The following is a 23729-nucleotide window of genomic DNA, read 5'->3' on the forward strand; positions in this document are numbered from 1 at the left end:
TCATTTTTCCTTTTGGAAAAATGTTCTCTGAAAACCTCCATCCCTAGTTGTGTTCAGCCTGCTAACTTCCATCTAAATAGAAAGATGTACCCTAAAATCAAAGACAATCACCACACTTCTCCAGAATGAGGTCAATACCTGTTGTCATCTGCTGTAAACTTGCATGAATCAGACACGGTTGGATTCCTCCTCTGCTGTCCTTCTTCTTCTATCTCAATTCTTCCAGACAGAGAGGGGAGATGAAAGTGAAAAATATTACATATGTCACATAATTTTCCATTCCCCGCTGCTAGCTAATCCAGGCAGTTTACTTTAACTTTCCCTTAAGCTATGTTTTCCATGTTTCTCTCAGAGGTACATTCTTCCTGTCCTTTATGCTCCATGCTGTTATTGGTGAGCATCTCAACTGGCTGATTGAAGTAAGACCTGAAGCCAAAATCAGTGCTATCTTTTTCTGTCACAGTCACTTTACAAATAGCATCAGCTGAATGTTTAAGTTCCAGAAAATGGCTAAGAAATCATTTCCTTGTGGTACCAATTGCACTGCTGGCTGGAACCAGCCTTCTCTGGAAGAAGAAAGGCAGTGAATGAGTCAATACCATCCTCCTCATTTCAGGTTGCCCATAATCCAAAGTATCATCGCATATTCTCATTGTTCATGACATTGTGAACTCTCAAAATCCAGAGTGTTTCAATCCTAAGCACCTTTTTTACAGGAACTATTCCACCTCTGCTGTGAATCACATTGGCATCTCCCATCCCAGCATTAACAGCAGCCCTGGCACAGAACAGACACACAGCCCCAGCAGTATTATTAGAGTGGGGGTTAGTGACCTACCTCTTGGCAAACAAGGGTGGGAACTCTTGTGTTGGGCTTCTAAAAGGAAGAATATAGGTAATGGTCAAAAGTTTGGAGGGAAAGACACACCTTAGGCAGGAGCAGCTCCCAGGTGGTCACTGATCCATATGGTGCAAAGCATTAAGCACCAATTGGGCAGAGCTGACAGTGAGCGGGTGCACAAATTACAGAACAGAGGAAACAAAAATAAGAAGAGCAGCAACTTGTAACAGGCAAAGGGAATAAGTTTTCCCAAAGTACCTTCATGATTTTACACCTTTGTTTGCTGCTTTTCTTCCTGCATGCAAGCCTGCCTCTCTCCCCACCACACAATACTCAATGCATCAGAAAAATCAGCAGCCAGTACAAATTCCCTCAGTGTCCTTATAAATCCTACCCAGGTGCTCCTCCCATTCTCAGCATAGTCAAATGCTCCTGGCACATCCCCTCCCTGCTTCCTCCCACACTACCGACCTGCTGGTGCCTCATTCCATCACACTGAGTTAGGTCAAAGGAAGAAGATTTACAGTGAAAGCAAGCTGCAAAAAAAAGTCACTAGCACGGTTCCTCAGCTATCAGAGGCCTTAGAAATCTGTTCATTTCCTCCCAGAAATGAGGTGGGCAATACAGCTTCAAACATCAGCATCTCTCAGACATCCTTCATGCTGTTGTTACATGCCCACATATTAGTTAGGTTTTGGGTTTTTTCTGACAAAAAAAAAATTGTTTTGAAGCTGAAATTAAGATCAGGATCTCGTAAATCTAAGTATTACTCAAACAAAACATAAAGGCAAACCGTACCAAAAAGGTAATCCAATTTGGATGTAGTTTCTACCATTGGGCTCTATTTGCTCTAATCTCCCCCTACCTTTCAAGTACTTCCTGCAACAAAACTAGAGGGACCAGTATTAGAAAGTGACTGACAATCTGGGTCTTAAATGTGGGTCCCAAAGAATTAGAAATTATCACAGTTTTTTTTCCTGCTGAAATTTTATTCCTGTCAGTAGGGGAGTCTTCTCAAGTCTCCTGGAAGACTTTTCCAGTTCTGCAGAAACTTGCATAAAAAAACTTGGCACTTCCAGAAAGAGAGCAGCAAAGTTGTCTTCACTTACTTGAGAAGTACCCAGCATCTTCAGTGAGTCTTTAGATCAGACTACCACCCTCATCAGACCACTGCCTGTAGCCATTTCCCTGCCTCTTGCACCATACTTGCACAAGGAAAACTCACCCACTGCTTTTCTTTGCTGCTGAGAGGACATAAGCACGTTCCCTGCTGGCAGTGCGCCTCAGGACACTGTTGGCTGCCTCTGTCCTGGAAGGGAAGGAAAAGGTCACATTCTGCTCGTGCTGTTATGGGCTGTTGGTACAGCTTTGAAGAGGCAACAGATGAACAACCCAGTGGAGACTTGTCCTAGCCTGACAGAGTTCCCACGGCTCTGAAAAGCTTCCTTCTCTTCTAGGAGGATGAGAGCACTCCCCTTCTTAAGACCTGGACAGTTTTGATGTTGCATACTGAGAGAATGGGAAACTGCCTTTGTGGTTGATACGCTACACAGACTGCATATGTTAATGCAAACACCAGCAAATGCATCAATGGGGAAAGTTCAAAATGAAAGGATTTCTACTGGTTTATGTCCACTGGTCAGATTACCAAGTTTCTCTGTAAAAGTCTTGTATCTGAGAAAAAGCAACTTAAGAAACAAGACAAAACAAACAAATACAGATCTGCCACAGGAACAAAACATATCCTGCTCCTGGTGTGAGAACAAGACATTCATCTAGATCTGGGCTCAGACACAAGTCCCCAGGTGGCCCAGTCTCAACTCTACACATGTAGGCAGCAGGAGGAGGGCTCCTCCCTTTACTTCCAGGCTATTTGTGCATCTCTATCGTTTCACATAGACACCATGGAGCTGATGGATTCCACAACCCATTTCCAGCTACCAAATTAATTGGGGTATGCTGTCAGGTTGAATCATGTCAGGCTTTTAATTATATTTTGTTGGGAGTGCAGTTGCCTGTGGGCATTGATGTGCTCTCTGTAGAAATATCTGCTTATTATTTTATTGCAATCAGCCCTAATGACTTAGCTATAATCATCATTGAACTGACCCTCTCATTAAAGGGCAGTTAATCTGAAGTAAGTCCACTTGTCACTGCCCCTTGCAAGAAAAAGGTGGTTACCTGGAAGGCATACCTCTTTTTATGTTCATCTGGACTAAAAGGTACATCCTTCTCATCCACGTCCACTGATTTTTGTTTGACATTATAGGGAGCTCTGAAATAGGAAAGGAAGAGGAGAGCCAGAGTAAGGAAATTGCCTGCACAGAATGCTGCATAGGCAGCATGAGGAAAAAAAACCAAACAAACCTCAAGGTAAATCCAAGGGCAGGGGATATGGAAACAGGTTCAGGCCCTGGAAATGTTGCATATGAGTGGGAGGACACTTGTATTTTTCAGCTGTATTAGGGTACACATGTCCTCATAGGATTTTGTTTTACTAGTGGAGGGTTTTTAAGACTAGAGGGTTTTAAGAATAGGGCTTGATAAATGCTCAGCTGCATTTCAGGGTACAGCCACAGTCTCTGATGTGAAATGCTGGGAATGAAATGCCATGAGTTCTGTTCTTCTATGAGGCTCTTCCTTTCCTCTGGTTTCATAAAGGCCAGCAATACTGCAAACCTAGTCCCCAGGCTCCAGTTTCTGCCTTAATTACTACCAAGTGGAAAAATTTGCTCCATACAGAGGCTATTACCAGATCAAGGAACACCTTACAGCCCACACAAGCCTGGAGGTAACACTGGAAAATGCTTAAGTTTCCAGTGATGGCTCCCTATGCAGCTCTCACATCACGAAGGCATGCCTGACTGAGCACCCACGTGCAGGTGGCTTTGTTGCTGAGGCTCAGGTGCTTTTGAGCCTGCACGTGAGCAGAAGGCCCTGCTCTTCTTTGCACACTCACAATTTCTTGTAATCCTCAGTTGTCATCCTGTAGCCAGAAGAATGCCATGAACTGGGTCCCTTCACAGCAGTGCTGCAGATAGCACAAGTCACAGTGGTTAACACGACCTTCCTGAGCTCTCAACCTCTTTCACTCTCTCCCCATGCTCCACAAGATGAAGAAAAACAGAGTGATCTTAAGTGTCAACCCTTTGAATTCGGGGGAGAATTCTTTCCATGGTCTTGGATTAGGATTTGAAGTCTATTGATTTCCCAGGGCCACTGAGTTGTCAAAGCCAGTACTGGGTATACTCTTCTGTGAGATGATGCTACTCTATCCTAGGATTAGTCAGGGAGAAGGAAGAAAGACACCTTGCAGCATCATTCTTCTCCCCAGTTGAAACAAAACAGAAGAAAAAGGGAAACTCAAAAAGTTTAGTCTGACATACAACAAACATTTGTCCAGATTAGAGCCATGCTTAGATCTTTCTACACTAAAATGTAAGTGCCTCTCATGAGACAGGTTTAAAAAAAAAAAAACCTTAAAAATATCAAAATGAATGTCATGTTGTGATTTATACCCCCTCCCCAAACTTATTTGCCAAATTAAACCCAAATCCATGAGTAGATTCACAGTAAACTGGTATTCCTCGCTTTGGTGGCAGAAACACAGAATTTATATCTTGCCTTTTTTTTTCCATGTTCTGAGTAGAGCAGCTAAATCAAAAGCCCTGTCTTCCAGCACTATATAGTGATTTAAAGTAGCTCAATGGAAGCCCACAAGCACCAGCCAAAGTAAAAGGGTCACTCGAAATACATACAGCATTTAAAAGTTCATTTTCATGAAGAACTGGAAAATATACATACTTTTTCTGTGCCTCCTTAGAAGATGGAGAGTTTGAAACGGAAGGAGTCTTATCGATGGTCTTTGTGAACACTCCCCTGATGAGAAAAGAGACATGCTGCAATTGTTTTTCAGGGAAGAGTTTGGAGCTAAGATTAGGAGACACGCAGCCCGTCTTAGGCTTAATAGCATCTATGTGTCCTGTTGGCTCAGGATACCAAAAATTATAAGATATTTTCCTGGGAGAGTCATCCTGAGAAAAGTGCCATCTTCCTGCTCTATGGTCTTACACTACACAGTAAAATCAGCTTTCACACATGCTTGAGTATGGCATCACAGGGCTTGCCAACCTGTTTAGGATAAGTGGGACATCAGGGTCTCTGCATGCAACAAGCTACCAGTCAGAGGAAGCTGAAGCACACAAGACACATCAATAATGATGTTCTGATCCTGATAAGGATTATTGAAAATTTTTGCAGCATGTTCATCCTCCCATGTGTGATCATTATATCATACAGAAGAGATCTGATTTTTTTTTGTTAACGTCACCATCAAATTAACAAAACATTCAGGACTATCTTTTCATCACAGTATGTTCATCTGTGAGCATTACAATGTTCCCAACTGGCAGAAGAGACCAAGAGATCATAATATTTTTCATGTTTGCTGCTCCTGATATAGTTCTCCTTCCCCTCCACCCCAAGTGCTTCTTGCAATTCTGTATACCAACCTGATGAGGTAACCGGATTGAGGCTTGGAGGCAGGAGACCTGTGCAAAGAACAGACATCAGTGAATTAAGAAACATCTGGACAAACAGTACAAGTCTAAAAGAGAAATGTCCTCATGGCTGTCAAGCCAAAATCTAGCCAAATGGACTTTGGGTGATAGCTTAGCTACTGCACCAAACTGACCTTGGAAGGATTTTTTTTTTTTTAAAGGAATAACCTTCAGATCAAGATCTAAGAAGGAGAGGTAAAAGAGGGAATTTTAGAATTAGCCAACAGTTAGTCATGCTGACAGCTTTCTGGCTCAAAATGAAGTCCTCAAATTTATGTCACAGAAATAGAAAAAGTACAGATTCTGGCCACTTTATCACAATAAAAACATCAGCTTCATACTAACTTCTGTCTACTTGCCCTCAGAAGCTAAGTGCAGCAGACTTCCAGGGGAGCAAAAGAAAAGGGCTTCCAACTGGTGGGGATCTGGCCCCTTGCAGCTGGACAGGAGGAAATGATGCAAGCTGACTTGCAGAAGTCTACCTGAGATCAAGGTGGGAACCAAGATGACCTTCAAGGACCTAGTTCCATCAAACAGGGCACAGAAAGGCTCCTTCCATCCCTGCCTGAATGCAACCCCTCCTCCGCCTGTCCATGTGCCCTTGGGATAGTACAGTTGCCAGGTAGCTCAGTAGGTCTCTGGTCTAACCTGATCCAAGCAGGTTCAGCCATCAGGTCAGAGCTTAGCAGGAAGGCGAGTTTACACTGCACATCACCACATGCTTAAGGTTTCTGCCAAGCTCAAATTTATCCCGTTGCCTTCAGACACAGAAATGCAAACTCACTGCAGGCTTGTGTGTGAGCTCTGGAGCTCTCTGGATGGGGAAGCTAAAGGATGATGAATGCTAAACATAGCCCCAAGCTCTTCTTTCTGCATTATCCTCAGAGCATGCACCAGCAGTGTGCAGCCCATCTCAGCCCCATTGCCTAGTGGTTTCAGGTGCACTAAGCTTTTTTTGAAAGCTTCTGGCACAGCTTCTGCTACAAGCTCCCATGTTCCTTAAAAGATCTGGACCTAAAGCAAACTGAATTCAATTACAGAGCTTCTCTTTCTATGAGGAACCTTCAGGCTTAGAACATACAGATGTTGTACCAGTACAGAAGTAGATGTACACCGTTTAGCCTTGAATCATGGCCCTGAAAACATCTGTTCCCCTGCAGTGAAGATACTGATCCATCAAGTCTCACATCTCTCCATCTAGACTTTGCAGGACCTGAGCTATGCTCCATACAAGGTGATGCTTGGTGAGATATCATAGTGAACAATGCAGGCACTCCTCAGGAACTATATTTTTTCAACACAATCATTGAAGTGAGTTGGTAAGAGTAAGAAGAACCAGTGAAAACATGCACTGATGCAATGAGATAAAAAGGAAGCAATGGGACAGGTCCCTCAAATTACCTGTCAGTAGGTGCTGAGGCTGTAGATCCCCCACCAGTTCGCCCAGCCCTGAGTACAGAAGAAACAATCACATAATTAACTCCTGCTCTTGCTGAACTACTTTGTCAAATGTGGTAACGACACTTTCTAAGAGAGCTGCTAAGAGAAAGCTGTTCAGAGCTTGGTTTTGTTTCTAACTAAAGAGACACTGGTGCAGATTGTTGCCATCTTTGTTACAGGGGTGGCTGCATGTACCACGGTCTGCAGGGGGAGATGCAGACCTGGCTGTTTTACATCCCCTAAAAACCTCACCCATCAAGGTCTGCCTATTTGCTTGTCACTCCAGAGATGGTGAAACAAAATCTGGCCTCAAAAACTTCCCTGAGACTTCGAATCTCCACGTGCTGTTGGATTTACAGCTCCCAGCAAATTCTGTTTCTCAGTGCTCCTCTCCAGTCTGTATCAAAATGAAACAGGAGCACTGCTTCCTCGGGCAGTGCCACTTCCTGGCATCACAGGGACTCCACAACAAGCTAGCTCAACATGTGCTTCTCCTACAAGCTAGAGTTCTCAAGGGATGCTGATGAAGGAAAGCATTCCTTAGTGGCAGCACTTACAGTGAGCTGCTCTTCTTTTCATCCTCAGAGTCCGAATTCTGGTGGTGAATCCAGCTCTTATCTCCCTTCAGGGTGGTGCGAACCTTCATCTGCTTAATGATCCTTCTGCGGTCTTCATCTGTAGGTGTAATCACACGATCTAGGAGAGGCAGAGGGAAAGGAAGAAGAGAGGAGAAGGGCTGTTGAGAAGGAGCAAAACCTCAGCGTCAGCAGGTGAACAATTGGCAGATCTTAAGACAGCAGAGAGCATGGGTCCCAATCAGAGATGCAAACACATTATGCATCTTCTGCTACTTTTTATGATAGATGAAAGCAAGCTGTCATCCAAAATTCAGGATCAATTTACCCCATCTCCACTGATGCATCACCTCTTCTACATAGACTCGTACAGTTTTTTGTTTTTTTTCTCCTTCTTTCTAGAGACTATTTAACATTAATGAGTTATTTTCTTTCAGGGAAACCAAAGACATTCAGTGGGTGGTCTAATCACATATTTACAAGGCAGTGCATTTCCTCTGGCATTTCCCATCAGAGTGCAAAGATCTTTTTTTGGTTTGTGGGAGAGGATAATAAGTCTGGAGTATGAAACTGAGACAATGGCTGGGGGACAAGCCATAAAATGCACAAACTCAGCTTTCTCTGGTGTCCTGTCAGAGAATGCCAGGGACATATCTCATTAAATTAAAAAAAAAATAAATAGAAAAAATGATACCACAACAGTAATGACAACAAGGAAAACATTTTCACTGGGAATTTCCCCATCTGGTACTTTCTTCTGAGGTAAAGCAGATTTTCCATGGGGAAATTATAGGAGAAGAGCAGATGAGAAAATTCCTTTTTTGTGTATTTCTGGTTATCTTGCATCTTTTGCCATTTTGGAAGTGTCACTAAGTGTTGAAAACATCAGGCCTGCTTTCCTCACAGGACTTGGTCCAATAGAGCTCAGGCGTTTAGAGACACTAGCAAGCTGTTGCAGAATTACAACTAAATTTGTACCAGCCAAGACAAGGACACTACTTGCCTATATACTATATACTTTCCTGGTAGCTAAATTAAATTATTTCATCTTTGCCAAAGGAGGGTCAGCTACAACTCAGGATCTTCTGCTCATGGTAGACTAAAAGGCTGCACAGAAATGGTTATCACTGGTCAGCCGACATGTAGAAAATTGTTTAATCTTTGATACATGTGCTTCAAAACTGTTATGTTACAGGGGTGTAGTAGTGTTTCTCTTTTTTTCCTGGAGAAGCAGTCACATCAGAGTTCTATTAAGGAAAACAGTTACACCAATTAAGGCAATATCCTTTCTCATGTAGAATTAGCAGAAGCAAAGACAGATACACAGAGCTATATCCAGGCTGCTGGGGATCAGCAGTAACACACTTCTTGCAGAACATCTGGAAAAGGGAGGACTGTTTTTCTTAGTACTGAAATTTCAAGGTCTACTTTATTTCTAAGTACTGTGGAAATAAACAAGTCACTTCTACTCTTCTATTCTATTTCAGATTCTCTATGGATTTGGAAGTGTCACCCTCTCTATTCACATCTAGAAGTCCAGTAAGTACCTGTCACTTAAAAAGTAAATCTTAAGATCTGCTGCAGATTTCTGTGGCCTGGGCGTGTTCCTGGGACTAAACAGAGCAACTTGTAGCTTGTAGTATTTTTCATGCTTCTTTGATAAGATATTATTAGGAGTGTATTACTAATACAGCAGAGGACAGATTCCCAACAGCTTGAGACTGGAAAAGGAATTACCTTTGCTGATACCCAGGGACATCATGGTTCTCAGAAGTGCCTTCCCCCTTTAGTTACTGTTTGAAGACAACAGGCCTCTGGAAGAAATGAAAAAGGGGAAAAGCAGATTAGAAGTTCCAATATAAACAGTTTTGGAGTCATGCAGAAGGGGGAACATCACAGCAGCATCACAGCCACAGAGCCTAGAGGGTGGAGAAACCATGGTACATATATTACAGTTGCAGTTTCTCCCCATGCTATCCTTCTTCAGCATCAAGGATGAAGAAAAAAATCCAGTGGATGTTTTCTCCATGCCAGTAAAGGGAAATATTGCTAATGATAGGATACATCCTTTCTGGTCTGGAAGGAAAGCAGAAGAAACTTTAGCAAAGGTGCCTAGAGAGATTAAGGTGGAACAGACCTTCTGGAATCAGTATAATCAAGAGAAGCTGAGGATGTTTGGGCGAACCATAGCATTTTCACCAAGCAGGAGTACGATAAAAGGGCTCTTTCAGTTGGCAGACACATTCCAGTATTTCCCATAAAATATAGCAGGGGGAATGTCTTACTTTCTGCCTCAGAAGATAAAGTTAGTTCCTGCTTCCATTGGCAGCTGAGTGCCTCCTTGAAGTGCCCACAGCAAAACAGCAAGGAGAAACTCCTGGATGTACAACCTACAACCTCAGAGATGCTTTTTAACATTTGCAAACAAACAAGCAAATGAAAGAAAGCAAACCAAACAAGCAAGCAAACAAAGGGACCCACAGGGTTTCAGCAGAACCCGTGTTATTTCGGCATCTGACTATGTTCAAATAAATACACAAATAAAATCAGAAATATCTCTTTCCTTTTTTTTTTTTTTTTTTTTTACCCTTTTTAGCCTTTCCTTTCCCCCATTTGTTCCTTGCCAAAACGATCTGCTGAACCTGGATTTTTAAGTGACTATGCTACTCATTAAGAGAAATACCCAACCCTATTTGGGAGGCTGTGAATCTAAAATTAGGTTGTTATTATCTGCTGGTGGGCTTGTCTGTGCAATACTACTGCAAAGCCACACACCCATCAGGAATGCCAAGCGCTGATCTCATAGCGTTGCTTCTTGGCAAAGCCTCCTCCGTCCTCTTGTCTCAGCTGAGGATCTGCCTCGGCTCCCTGCGTACCCACCCTTCATCCAATTTGTGCTCAGATGGAAAACAAGCCCTCTGCTATTACCCCTAGGCTCTCTCTCCCTTTTGCAAACGCTCCCAAACATTAATTCAGCTTCCACTATGAGCTGGTGTCCCACCTCTTTTCTTATCCTTCCCGTATCCCCATTCCCACGCAAAATTTAATTGTCCTTGCTACTTAAAGAAAAACATTATCTAGGACAACACTGTTGTTTTCATGAAAAGTCTCTAAATACTCAGGTATCTTTCCACCAAAGGCAGGAAAGCCTGACTGCAGTCTGTAAGAGCACAGCCAAAGGACCTGTAATCTAGCAACCCAGGGTTAAAAAAAATATCACAGCATCTTGGTCCTGCAAGTGGAGAAGCCACATGACTTCATTACCTACCAAACCCAAGAACTATGGATTCCAATCACAGCTACCTTGCTAACTGCAATTCAGAGGTGTCCCTATGCATTTGGTGCTCTCTTCTACTTATTAAATCCTTCCTTATTTCAGGACAAGACATAGTTGAAGGAAATAAGAGATGAGAAACAGTGGAAAAGAACAGCCCCAAGAACCTGAAACAGCTCTAATCCAGGGCAAATCAGTGGCAGAAGTAGGCACGGGCTACATGTTGTAATATAACGAGGCATTTGGAAGCTGGTACCTGTCTAGCAGCATAACTCAGAGGGAATCAGACACCTAGTACAGATCTTTTAGAGGAATAAGCAGAGGCTTAGGAACACGCAAGGAAGATTCTCAGGAAGATGCAGAGTGAGGGATGGAGCTCGTGGTGGTGTTGAACCGCGTTCCTGGTCACACAGCATAGCTCCACTCCACACTACAAGAAACATCATCTCAGTTTATTGCTTAAACAGCAGCTTCACTTCTTACTCACACAAATCCCATAGCTTAACAAATACACCCCAAAATGAAGGGAAGCCACAAAGAGAAGCACTCAGCATGCATACAAATACACGTGCCAGAAACTACATGTTGGCCAAGCCTTTTCCTCTGGCGCTGCGTTCCCTCTTCCTGGCTCACATCACCTTGGGAGGGATCACAGCAAATGCTGACATAACTCCACTGATATTTCTAGCTTGACAAACAGATGTTGGAACACGTCGGTGATGCTCACCTGGCTTGGCTTTGGGGGACTGGCAGTGTTTTCTGCCAGCCTGCTTTTTCTACCTATGATTCATGTGATGGCAGCAGCAGCCCAGCCATCCCAGCACTGTGATCCATAGGAGGCTCTGTACAGGTTAATGGACAGAAAGGTTTGGACTCAGAGCCTGGCTATCTGCCTGCCCCACAGTTTCTTCACAAACACCGTATCAAAAGAGACCAGAGTCAGTTTTCCAGCAAAGCTTCTGTGACAGGCACAGGGTGGTGCAAAGGTCCTTCTGTGAGTGCTGGAGGAGGCAGTTTTCTGCATCCTTTAATAGTTTTCTCTCTTTCACCCACAAAGGCTGCAAAGCTAAGTGGCTATTTTTTACCTTTCACCCAAGGATCAAGGCAATACAGACTAAATAACATCACTAGTAGCTGAAAGAATGCAGCAAGAACAGAGCAGCCCAAGTACACTATGTCTTAACCACCTGCAGTCAGCTCCTGCTGGAGCTGTGACAGTGAGCTCTGTAAACCTTTGTGATGATCAGTGCAGATCTTAGACGTGTACTCAGCAATGAGAATGTTAAAAGAACAAATCAACAAAGGTTATATCATGACTCCTGCAGTTAGAATAACACAACATTTCCTACATGAGAAACGAAAACTCATTTTCTTGTTTTAATGCTCACTGGCACCTGGCACACAAACTAATGTCTACAGGAGCTCAGACAGAAGCTGTGTTGAAGAAATGGGAACAAGAGAGATACATAGGGTCCAACAGCCCAAACCAAAAAATAAAAAAAGGCAGATCAGCAGACTGGAATCAGGAATATTATTTCCCAAAGCAAGCTAGTATTATTTCTCCATGCTTTATTATTTCAGTGGCTGATGGTTAGAACAAGAAACAGGAGATGCAGCTTCAGCAGCTGCACAGGGCTGCAGTGGGACCACAGCCCAGTGCATCTGCTCAAACCACACAGCTGGGTGGAAAGGAGTATGGGATTCATGGGGCCAGAGAGGATTAACAAGTGGGTGTCTGACTCCAGAGGGCTGACACAACTCTCCTGGGAAAAAAGTGCTTCTCACTGCTCCAGGGACTGCTTAGAAATTGAAACGGTTTCCCCTTCTTAGCAAAATTTGAATTTAAGCTTTAACACATGCACTGGAAGACCTCAAAGCATGTTTCAGAACATTTTTTTTCAAGTCTGTAGTGCAGTAAATCTCAAAGACCTTGGATCAGGATTCAGAGGGAGTTTCTTCAAATATTCACATTTGCCTACCATTATATTCTTGAAAGGTAATGACAAGCCAACATCAAGCAATTCCAAGATCTTCCTCATCAAAATGCACTAGGGGATGCAGTTTCTCAAAAATATGCTTTTAAGCTATTGGAAACTCCACCACAGAGAATAGTTAAGTTATAAGGAAAAAAAATATATTTTTGTTGGCATATCTTATTTGGGAATCAATCACCAACTACAGCCACATGCTACAACAATTTCTTCTATTGCTATGGAAACAAATCCATTTGACTGGTTCTACAATAGATTGCAACTGATCCCAACAGCCCTGCTTCCCATGTGGAGAATGGGAACATTACCTGCCACCTGAATGAAGCTTAGAGATCTGAACTCAGCAGGTGAGAGGAAAGGAGGTGACAATGCTCTGTGCATCTCTGGATGTTAGGCAAGACAGATCCTTGTTCTCCCAGTGGGTTAAGTCCCAGGCTGTGTGAGAGTGCGTAATATTTCTGGAGGTTTTAAGATCCAAAAGCACTGTTCCACTTTGTGAGGGTCATCTGGGAGCTAGAAGCATGAATCTGGAAGCAAACAAAAATCTGCCTCCTGGCAGCACTGAGGAATAACTGTGGACTGGCTGTGAAATTAATTTCCAGCTATACATCACTGCACCTATCTTTTCAGGACAACTTCTCCTTTCCTCAGTGCAAGAACTCTAAATTTTGGGCAGTCAAGTCCCTACAGTCTAGAGCACCCTACTGCTAACAGAAACCACACTGCAGGCACAGGAGCTTCCAGACTCATAACCCCCACATAAACACATGTAGCACTGCAGAGAAGCATGACAGCAAGCAACTCACAGCTTCTTTTCCTGACATGTGAAGGCATTTTCTGAAAACCTCCATTTGGCTATAAACATATCACAGATTATGAGGCATTGGATTAAAGACAAACAGGTACACAGGTACAGCTAAAGAGTCTTAACCTTTCCAATTCCTGTCCCCACACAGTCACCAACCTTTCACTGTCCTAGAATTCTCCCTCTCTGACTCAGACTAGATCCTTCACTTCCCCCATGCCTTCTAATTAAAAAGTAATTCCTCAGGGCTGGACACACCTTTTTCTTCTCTGTTTATTTATTACCTCATAAAAAATCTTCTGTGCGGGACTGTTCTGAATGGACAGTCAACAAGTCACTGAGTCACTCTGCTTTAGCCACCAGAGCTGTTCAGGAATAGACTTTTCCAATTGTACATTCCCTACAAATAAAAAAATTAAGATAAAAAAATATACTAAAAAAGAAAAAAAAGAAACTATTTATCTGGAAGCTTTTCCTGTAGAAGCCTAGTGGGAGCACTTCACAGCTTCCTATTAAACATCTACATGACATCAGTGCAAAAGGCCCTCAACCCTAACTGGCACCCTTGGGTGAGATTGCTATGTAAATGAACTGCAATTCTTAAATTCCTGATCTAAATAGTTATTGCAGGCTCCATTAGGCACTCCCTGGTTTACTCCAAGATGACTGCACTTTGAGAGATGAATTTCTTAAATGTGCCTCTCCCAGACAACCTCACAGAGCTGCCTCAAGCTCAAAGTTTGCAAAATGCCCTGGGATCCTCAAAATAAATGAGTGAATTATAAAGCTCTGAGAGGTGTCCCTTCTCTAAAAGTAGTTGTAGAAGAGTAAATGTTAGTAGAGAAAAAACATATTGGTAAATACACGCCAATTTCACCAGACTTTTTACCTTAAAATAAAAAGGGGATATAAATGCTTCTACTTGCAGAATTCTGTGAGAAAATCTTCAGCCAGGGTGTATCACCTGCCTGGTATCAAGGTCTGCTTACATCACAGCCGTGGAAACCACAATCTTTAGAGGTGAGTCCCAGCCATGCAGCACATCCAGGAGCTCCACAGCCTGACTGCTCAGCACTGTGACAGTGTTCCTACAGCAGTTCTCAGTCTTAGATCTCTTTGGCCTGAGATCTAAGAAAAGCAGTGAGAGCTTCACCTACTAGAGAGGCATCAAACAAGCAATAAGAAAACACAATGGACTAGATACTGTGCCTAGACCTGTCCACGGGAACATCTCCTTCCTCAGCAGGGACAACTGGGCATTGCTATAGGCAGTGACTAAGCACAGACACATGCATTCCATGACCTACCTGTCAAATACAGCCTAGGAAAGGTAGCACAAGGGCCAGAATTCAATTCTTCCACATCTTATGTGCTTCTAGCTAAAATAATTTAGATCTGACCTATCTTACAAGGCTTGTGACTCACAGAGCAGTGTATACGACCCATGCAGAGCACAGCTGGGTGCAAATTCAAATACCTACCTTCAAAACAGCTCATAGCAATGTCTGTGGGATACAAACACTGCAGTATGTGCATGCACGGACATTTAGACCAAGATTATATATGCTGAATCCTTTCTGTGGCTTAATCTGTAGTTATAAATACATTACACTTTGTCTATTTATATATCTACTTTTCTCTTTGGATTCAGCAGTCACTGCATGCTGATATTTCTGCACACTCAGTCCTAACCAGGTGTTTCCAGTGGTACAAAACACTGGGACTTGTGTTCACTCAGCCAATGTTAAGAATAATATTTGTAGTGTCTTCTGGTTTGTTTGTTTTTCATCCAAAAATAAATATATTGGAGGAAAAAAAAAGGATTGGTAAACACCTGCCAACATCACTCTGCTTTACAACACCTTCCACTATTACTGCCTCCAGGAATAATGCCTAAATGTGGGATGCACCTGTAAAAGACCACTCATGGTCTGATGCAAACCAGTTAGAGAACTACTGAAGAAATAGCTTCAAAATGGTCAGCTGGCTTGATGGTTAGTAACTAAATCAAAGTGATTCAGTTTCCTAGGGTAGATGCCTATAGTTGTTTTCACATTCTGATCCCCCAAAATGTCAGGGTTCTGTGAAGAGGTCTCAAGAACAAGACTTCACTGAAAATAAGCCTACAAAGGCCACAGCCAGAATGTCTAGTCCTCAGGTGATGACACTGTATCCACAGCAATTGCAATCTGCAAAGTATAAAATGATGAAAAATAATCACAAGTCCATTCTCTAAAGAATGGAAAAGCCCTGAGCCATTCAGTGAGTGAATGGTTGTTATAGGAGTTAACTCCTAGCTGCCTTGCCATGAGGAAAAATCAAGTCCCCAGGTGTCATCTGAGCCTATTTAATAAGCAGGATAAAAGAATAGGCCTAGCACGGTGCTCAGCAATGCACACAGCCCAGAGAAAACACCTGCCTCTTTGTTGAGAGATGCTTACGTGGCCAGCGTCAGCAAGGAGAGTCAGTGGCTCTGCCAGGGAAGGAAACGCCTACCCTGAAATCTGCTCCTGGAGCAGCTCCACGTCCTGCACAAAGCTGCCTTTGAGGGGGCTTGAATCATGCCCTGCTGCTGGTGTGAAGGGAGAGGGGGAATCCATCTCCTTCTCCTCTCCATTAAAATGCAACAGTGTAATGTTTGGGGAACAGAAAATTAGCAGGTTTTAGGTTTACTCACTTTTCAGGCATCACTAGAAACATGCAAAAGATGGAGGTTTTTTATTCACTGGTCATTTCCAGCACAGGAAAAGGTTGCTCTGGTTGGATATGAGAATATAGCTTCCAGCAAGCAGAATAATTCAGACTAGATCATGGCAAATCAGCCAGAGGGTTTAGTTTCATGCCACATTGCTAAAGGTATTTTAAACAAAAGTAATCTCTACTTTTTTGAGGGAAAGGCTTCAGCGTTTCAGAACAAGGAGCAAAAGTTTCATTACAGAGGACTTAAGATTGCCTTTTGTTTTACATTTAAACTTTTTTTCTTAAGAACAAAAACTTAGCAAAGTTTGCATGCATAATTGGAAGGATTCAGCACTGCTAATTTTGAGGTGAAAAAAAAAAAAAAGAAAAGAAACAGTCTAACTACAGAGCTGTATCAGGTTTTCCTCTGCCAGCCCAAGTTCTCCAGGCAAAGCAGCTGCCAGCTACAGCCTCCTGAAAGTACTCCAAACATCTCCTTTCTCCTGATCTCAGCCAGAAACACAACCTGATAGCCCACGAGAAGCAACTTTCTCCTGTTAAAATACCCTAAGTGCACTACCCACAGCCCAAGCTTTGAATTCAGGGTTTGTCTTTCCATGTGAACCTAAGGACATATCTAATTCAATGCAGCTGGCCTCTGCTCTAATCCTCCAAGGCACCTCCCTGCTGCCTTCTGTTCTTAAGCAAGAGATGAAGCTTCATCCTTGTCATAAGAGTTTTATTCCCCTCCCACAAGCTGGCTGGAGCAGTGCATCAGGGCAGGGGTTTGCAGAAATACTTTGTCTTGCTTCTGCCCTCATTATTCCCTGTAGTGAAATTCACCAAGAGCAGGGCTGGGACAGCGTGGAAATCTGGATCTTCCAATCTGCCTTCCCAAGCTTCACACCTAGGGGACTGAATGCCAGGTGAGCAGAGAGGCAATGAACCATTTAACTCTGCTCTTCAAAACTTTACACCTTGCCTACTTGGCAAGGTGACTGTTCATCCACAATATGCTGCTTAGCTGTGATGCCACTGCTCTCATCTGCTATCTCCTTTCTCCTCAGACCTGTCCTTCCCTCTTGCCTATGTCCTCAGACCTGTCCTTCCCTCTTGCCTATGTCCTCAGACCTGTCCTTCCCTCTTGCCTATGTCCTCAGACCTGTCCTTCCCTCTTGCCTATGTCCTCAGACCTGTCCTTCCCTCTTGCCTATGTCCTCAGACCTGTCCTTCCCTCTTGCCTATGCCCTCAGACCTGTCCTTCCCTCTTGCCTATGTCCTCAGACCTGTCCTTCCCTCTTGCCTTTGTCCTCAGACCTGTCCTTCCCTCTTGCCTTTGTCCTCAGACCTGTCCTTCCCTCTTGCCTATGTCCTCAGACCTGTCCTTCCCTCTTGCCTATGTCCAAGATTCAAACAGACTAGCATCTTTATGGGATGAAGAGGTATGTTTCTAGCACAGAACACAGCGACAGAGAAAATTAACGCCATGGTCCTACACAGTTAGAGGTGACACACCAATTCCTGGTTAGAGCTAATTTTAAACGAATCTCCTCTCCTAGGTTCTCACGGGCCCTTTATGAGTCAGAACCTGATCACCTGCCAGGCAATTAAATCCAAATTGCCTCTCCCCTCTGTGTGATAGCAGGTCACTGGTATGCAGCACAGGTGGAGCTGCATGCTAGGTATACTGAAGAAGTCAAGGTTGATCATCTGAGCGATATCACTGGGAGAACTGGGGAACCTTGCTGATGAGATGTGTTTCCCTCTCCATCAACTGCACAGGGCTGATTCCAGGGGTAGCAGATTACTTCACATGCCGGATTGATCTCCTCTTGTTTTTCTCTCCAGCCCTCCCCTATGAACAGAGTAGAGTTAAAGGAAACTGCCTGGACATCCCTGGGCAATACAAATTCATGACAGCTATAGGCTAGAGACCGTTCCCGTTAAATGAAATCTGTGACTTAGAATACATCTTTGCCTCAAGCTTCTAGTAGAATATGGTCAGCTAAAGTCCCCCAGCCTTTGTGCTGGGGGATTGCAACTGGGATGTCCCAGACAACAGCTGACCTATAAAAACAGGTGTTAAGATGCTCAAATTCCTGCTGATAATTTATCTAATATGAGCACTCCAACACAAGAAATAAATATTCCATAAAAACCCTATTAGTACACCATGTCCTGAGACTGCATGTTTCTAATGGAACTTCTAGATAAATCCACACTAACTGCTTTTACAAAGACAAAGACAGAGACAGAGTTCAAAGACAGAGAGTACCACCAAGACCCTGGAAAAACACAGTCTTGAAAATCACAAGGAAGATACAAAAACTCCAGGGTACAAAAAGTAGTTTTGCTATGGAGCTGAATGGACAGATACCATGCAGCCACTATAGGCAAGAAGGGCACGAAGACTGCCTCTGCAGCTCCTCATCACATGAATGAAAGTAATTACAAGCTGCTTAATAAGGAAAGGGGACCTGAAACCTTGTTTAGATTTTAATCTTCAGGGTGTGCCTGTCTGCAGGCAGCCAGCCAGCTCAGCTCACTCTCTGCATGCACCCAGGTGCTGGAGTGGTCCCTGCCTCAGCTATTTGAGGTGTTTTGAGTTTTAAGGCAGTTGCAAGGGATGCCACAGGAACTAGCGGTCTCTTCCTCTCAGCAGTGTTTCAGAGGGCAGCTCCTGTTGAAAATCCTTGGCCTGGCAGGTGAAACAAGCTCCAGAGCTCAGTTTGGCTGCCAGGGCTGGGTAACACACCATGACAGCAAGCACCATCAGTGGTACCAGCAGAGGATCTAATAAATTGCTCCCACATCACACCGCAATCTTCAATCTCACCCCAGCAAGGAGTGCTCCCCACAGGTCACAGCCTGTGCTCTTGTCTATCCCCATGTCTACTGGTGTCCCCAGGCTGCAGCTGGCCCTCAGCAGCAGCAGGAAGGAGGCAGTGATAGATCTTCACCTGCTAATGTAGTCCTCTGCAAAGGAACTGATGTACAGTCAGAACAGCACTTCTTGCCAATAAATTCTCCAAGTGCCAGAAATTGGCAGCCCATCACTTAATTGGGAATGATTCTGCTTTCTACATAAGCCACTTTAAAAGATATAATTATACCCCAGGAGATGAAACACTTGCTATTCTTCAGCAGCTGATTGCAGCTCCTATTACCTGTACACGCACAGAAGAAAAACTCACCAGCCATCCCCCTTTCTTTTGGCTCAACTTCAACTTTAAAATGTTAATAACAAATATTCAGCCTGCTTTTGTTAGGAGTTTGTAGGGCACTTGCAATAATAGCCCCTTTGCACCTAATAACCACCTTGCCCTCTGTCTTAGTGATGAGTTGGATCCGACTTTGGATCTAGTTCTGAGGACTAAATTAATGCCCTGGGAAAGGAAGCAGAGCTGCTTTGATCCTGTAAATACAGCTTTCCTGGAAAGCACCACAGGGTGCCTCTAGAATCCTGACCTGTCCACACAGCCCAGGCCAACCACTGAGTTCATGTCACAGCACTCTGATTCCCTGAAGGGACATCCTGTCCTGAGAACAATGTCACTTTGCTGCTCTGGTCCCCACAGGAGCAGAGTGATTAGATGCTGCAAGCTAAGAAGTCCAGCTGTACCTTCTGGGCAGGGACCCCGCAGCTGTCTTGTGGTGTTTCCCAAATTCATGCAACAGGGAGGCAAACTCTTGGGGTTTCAAAATAAAAGCAATGAACATACAACAAACTGTATAACCTAGTGTTGTTCTCCCTCAGCACAAAGTATCTCCTGTGAGTCCAACTGCAAAACAATCCTTCCCTGCCTGCCAGAACCTGCATCCAGGAGCTCCGGCCTGTGTTGCCCGCAAAAGGAGACAATCCATGCTGTCCTGTTTCTTTCAAAGCAATCTCTCACATCCTCCCATGCCTAGCTAGAAATGCACAAAAGTCTTTTCACCAGACAGAAATTTGTATACTCATGGCAGACTCAGCTGCAAACTGGAGTGAGGGCAGCTATGAGGAAGAGTTGTCATGGTTTTAATGATAATTGATGCACATTCTGGCCTTCTGACAATCACCATCCTCAAACTAAAAGGTATTTAAAGCTTGCAAAAGGCTTGAATTGGAACTTCATTTAAACCTCCTAAACTTTGCTGAGGATTTTGTTATCTAGATCTAAATCACAGCCTCAGTCCCTGTTCTCCAACCCACTTGATGAAAGACGGCACCTCAGCACTCAGCAGACCAAGGCAAACTTTTCTAAAACTGCAGGAAGGAATGGCAGCGAAAAAAAAGCTTTTCCACATAGCCTACACTCAGCCATGAGGCTCCCTGCCCCAGAAAGGCAGTATCCAGTTTTCAGGATTACTAATCCAGGTCTGTGCACTGTCAGACTACCCTCCAGTGATCTGGATTAGGTGTGGGCACATCCTTGCATTTCTCTTGCATTAGCGAGAGCACACAATGCAAACCTTGTGCCAGTGTTATGCTTTTATGTCAGCTGTTACCTGATCTGCTATGAAGTTAGGGCAGCATGGACAGACTGTGCCTGATCTAGCATACTGCCAGAGTAAAGTTAACCCTTTGAAATCCTTTCAGCAAGTCGGTTCCAGCAAAGGAAGTTTACGCTGGGTTAGCAAATTGTGACCAGTAGCTGTGATATTTTTTGAGTCAGCATTGCTAAAACTACATTTATTTTACCTCTGAACTCATTTGAATAACGTGCCATGCCTGGAAAGGATGGACAGCTTCCATCCTTTTGTCTGCCCTTGAAAATAAGTGACACTTCAGGCTTCACATTGTAAACATGCAATCTGCAGTTTAGGACCCCATCCCACCTCACCCACACAGGTACTTGAGTGCTTGTGATGGTGGCTGCCAGTTGTGTCTGAAGGACCAGGCCACCAGCCTGAAGCACACTCTGGGACTTGGAGTCCAGGGCGTTTCTGTCATGTCATGACAGTGGCCCTGCATTAGAAGGAACAGGATGGCTGAAGGCTTTCAAACGTAGATAAGAATCATGCAAAACTGCCTAGGAGAAGAAAGGTCCATAATGCTAAACCCTAGGTGATATTTAAAATAAGGTTCCCCCAGAGCCTTCTCTTCTCCAGGCTAAACAACCCTTACTCTCTCAGCTGCTCTTCACAGAAGAGGGTGCTCCAGGATAGTTACTCCACTGCAGGTGACATTTTATGCCTGTGTTGCAATTCCTCTGCGATGTGAGTCAAACAATTTAAAATGCACCACAGTCATTAACTGTGTCCCCACCTTTCTCAGAGTGGCTGCCATGACCCTGAATATGAATCACAGGAGCTGAGCCCACTGGCTGTGCAGGATTTCTGTGAAGAGCCTCAAACCACCACTTCAATTCCTTCAGATCCTGGTCACCTGTACTTGGGGATAGCAAAGATTTCTTCTCCCCTAGTCATGGGGAGAGACAAAGATCAGCAATCATCACGGGGAAGCGTGCACAGAACTCCAACATGAAGGACAGACGTGTTTCAGCTGTGTCTGAGACAACTGCTGTAAAGCCACAAATGCATAATTATCATTGATTTTAATGCATTTGCAACCACATACCCACATCGAAAAATTTCAGTCTGATCAGATGGAGCTGGCAAAGATAGGAGCTATTGAAGTTGGGAAAGCGTGGTGTAAACTTAACTGGAGCAGTAACAACCCTGCCCTTCTTGAGAAATCATTTTGGTGCCTTCTGTGCTCAGAGCACAGCATGACCACCCCCATCACAGCAGCTCACTTCTCTTGTTGCCCAAAATGACTGAATAATTTTTCACTGTACTTGGTATGAAGTTTCATTACTCTAATTACAAGGTATTAATTCTTAATTGCTCAACTAATTTCTGTATTTGAAAAGGAAGAAGGATGTAAAGGACGTTTACTGCACCCACATGGCATTGACCTTATGCCTTAATGTCTAAAGATGAAAGCAAAAAGGAAGGAAAAGTCTCTTTCTTTCAAAGGCAGAGCTTGGCATTTGCATCACAGATCCACAAACAGAGCAGAACAAAAACACTCCACTTGAAGCTTCATGACATCTCAGAGACGCTACAAAGTTTCACCAGGAAAGAAGAAAAAAATGGTTTTAGAAAAGACAAATTAAGTTCATTTTTTGGTGATCAGAATTTCCAATTAAATAATGTTGGGATTTAATAAAATCTAGTATTTTGTCTGGGCTGGAACAAATCGGCATGAGTACAAGCTCCTGATAAACCTGATGCAGGAGGACATCACTGCTCTGAGCAACCTGCCCAGCTGCAGCCAGCTCATTCTCCTGGCTGAGGTTTGTCCTGGAGCAGCACAGGGCAAGCAGAGGGGTGGAGATAGAGAAACAGAGATGATGTTCACCAGGCTTCCAGGTAGGAAGAATCAAGGACTGAGGGAAGTATTCACCTCCCCTGCGCCAGCTTCACCACTCCCATCCTTTCCTTTCCAGGGTGCTGATATCAAACTAATTCTGAGAGAGAAACAAAACAAGGCAGAAGAGCAGAAAGAGCTCCACCTGCATCTCCCTCTGACGCATACGGGTCCTGGGGAATAGGGGTTAGGTGTGGTGCATGCAGAGCAGCTGACCCCAAGCTTCTTGAACTTGTCAGAAGTCAGATTTTACACCTGCCCTACAGAGCTGATCCCTTCTGCCTGTGCACGGACTTGTCCCTGCTGCCAGCCCCACTATAAATTGCAAATGAAGAAGGGGACAGATTTTAGAAAACTAGATGGGCAGGGAAGGAACTCAGTGACCTGACAAATGCAAGCAGCAAAACCTCCAATCCAAACCCCTCCATTCTGCCTTATTTTGATCTATACTAACACCATTCTTTTAGTATCTATCATTTTATATCCGCACTTGGGTCCAACACAATAGCTTCCTTTCCTTCTCTGACAGGAGGCTTCAATTGAAGCTTCCCTCTCTGGACAGATTCCTGTATCAGCAGGTTAGCAGAGGACAGTCCTCCTCTTCATACAGGAGGAGGATGGATTGCAGGAGCACCCCAGCTACTCTCTGCAGAGCTCAGAGGACCAGCCTCCCTGCCCATCCCTACCTGCAGAGGCTTCTCAGCTGCAGCTTTCCCTCAAAAGACAGATGTGGAGCAGTCTGCAATCAGTCTCCAAGCGCCTTTGCCCCCCAAGGGTTTGCAGCGGGTGCCTCCGATCCTCCCTGGCAGCTTGGCAACTGTGGGCGAGGCAGAGTGCTTACCTGCCAGGCGGACAGAGAGGGTTGGCTCCTGGAAGCCAAGCCTTGTTTTGAGGAGGAGACTTGGGTGTGTTTTCCCCTTCAGGGGAATCAAACAGGTTTCTCTATTCAGACTGCGTGGTCTCCCCTCCTGCCAGCTCTCTTCTACATTCTTTGCATTCTCCAGAAAACGTCACCTTCCCCAGCCCTGTGCAGCAATGGGACAGCAGAGAGCAGCCCCTCCTGAAGAAATTAGGCCCACTGAAGTTCTCCCCAGGCCAAGCAAAGATTTCCAGGGACAGGCTCACTCCATAGGAATGGGAAGTGGGCACACCTTTGCTGCCCACATAGTGGCAAGCCCCTGAACTTGGGAAAGTTGACTACAGTGATGGT

General features: G+C 44.1%; 1 protein-coding gene across 1 annotated transcript in view; it reads right to left on the reverse strand.

The window, feature by feature from the left end:
* ZNF185 (zinc finger protein 185 with LIM domain) overlaps window positions 1-23322 on the reverse strand; it is a 46389-nt gene extending 23067 nt beyond the window's left edge. The window contains exons 1-11 of the mRNA XM_065729535.1: window positions 23206-23322; window positions 9153-9229; window positions 7398-7536; window positions 6802-6849; window positions 5353-5391; window positions 4646-4720; window positions 3801-3872; window positions 3036-3116; window positions 2067-2150; window positions 839-877; window positions 139-219 (exon numbers count right to left, since the gene is read on the reverse strand). Coding sequence (XP_065585607.1) covers window positions 139-219; window positions 839-877; window positions 2067-2150; window positions 3036-3116; window positions 3801-3872; window positions 4646-4720; window positions 5353-5391; window positions 6802-6849; window positions 7398-7536; window positions 9153-9177 — 683 coding nt within the window. The 5' untranslated portion in view covers window positions 9178-9229; window positions 23206-23322. The remainder of the gene's footprint in view (window positions 1-138; window positions 220-838; window positions 878-2066; window positions 2151-3035; window positions 3117-3800; window positions 3873-4645; window positions 4721-5352; window positions 5392-6801; window positions 6850-7397; window positions 7537-9152; window positions 9230-23205) is intronic.
* Between the last annotated feature and the right edge of the window lie 407 nt (window positions 23323-23729).

The sequence above is a fragment of the Cyrtonyx montezumae genome, unplaced genomic scaffold, assembly GCF_038088225.1.
Source record: "Cyrtonyx montezumae isolate F1298 unplaced genomic scaffold, pur_monq_1.0 scaffold_11, whole genome shotgun sequence".
Classification (NCBI taxonomy): Eukaryota; Metazoa; Chordata; class Aves; order Galliformes; family Odontophoridae; genus Cyrtonyx; species Cyrtonyx montezumae.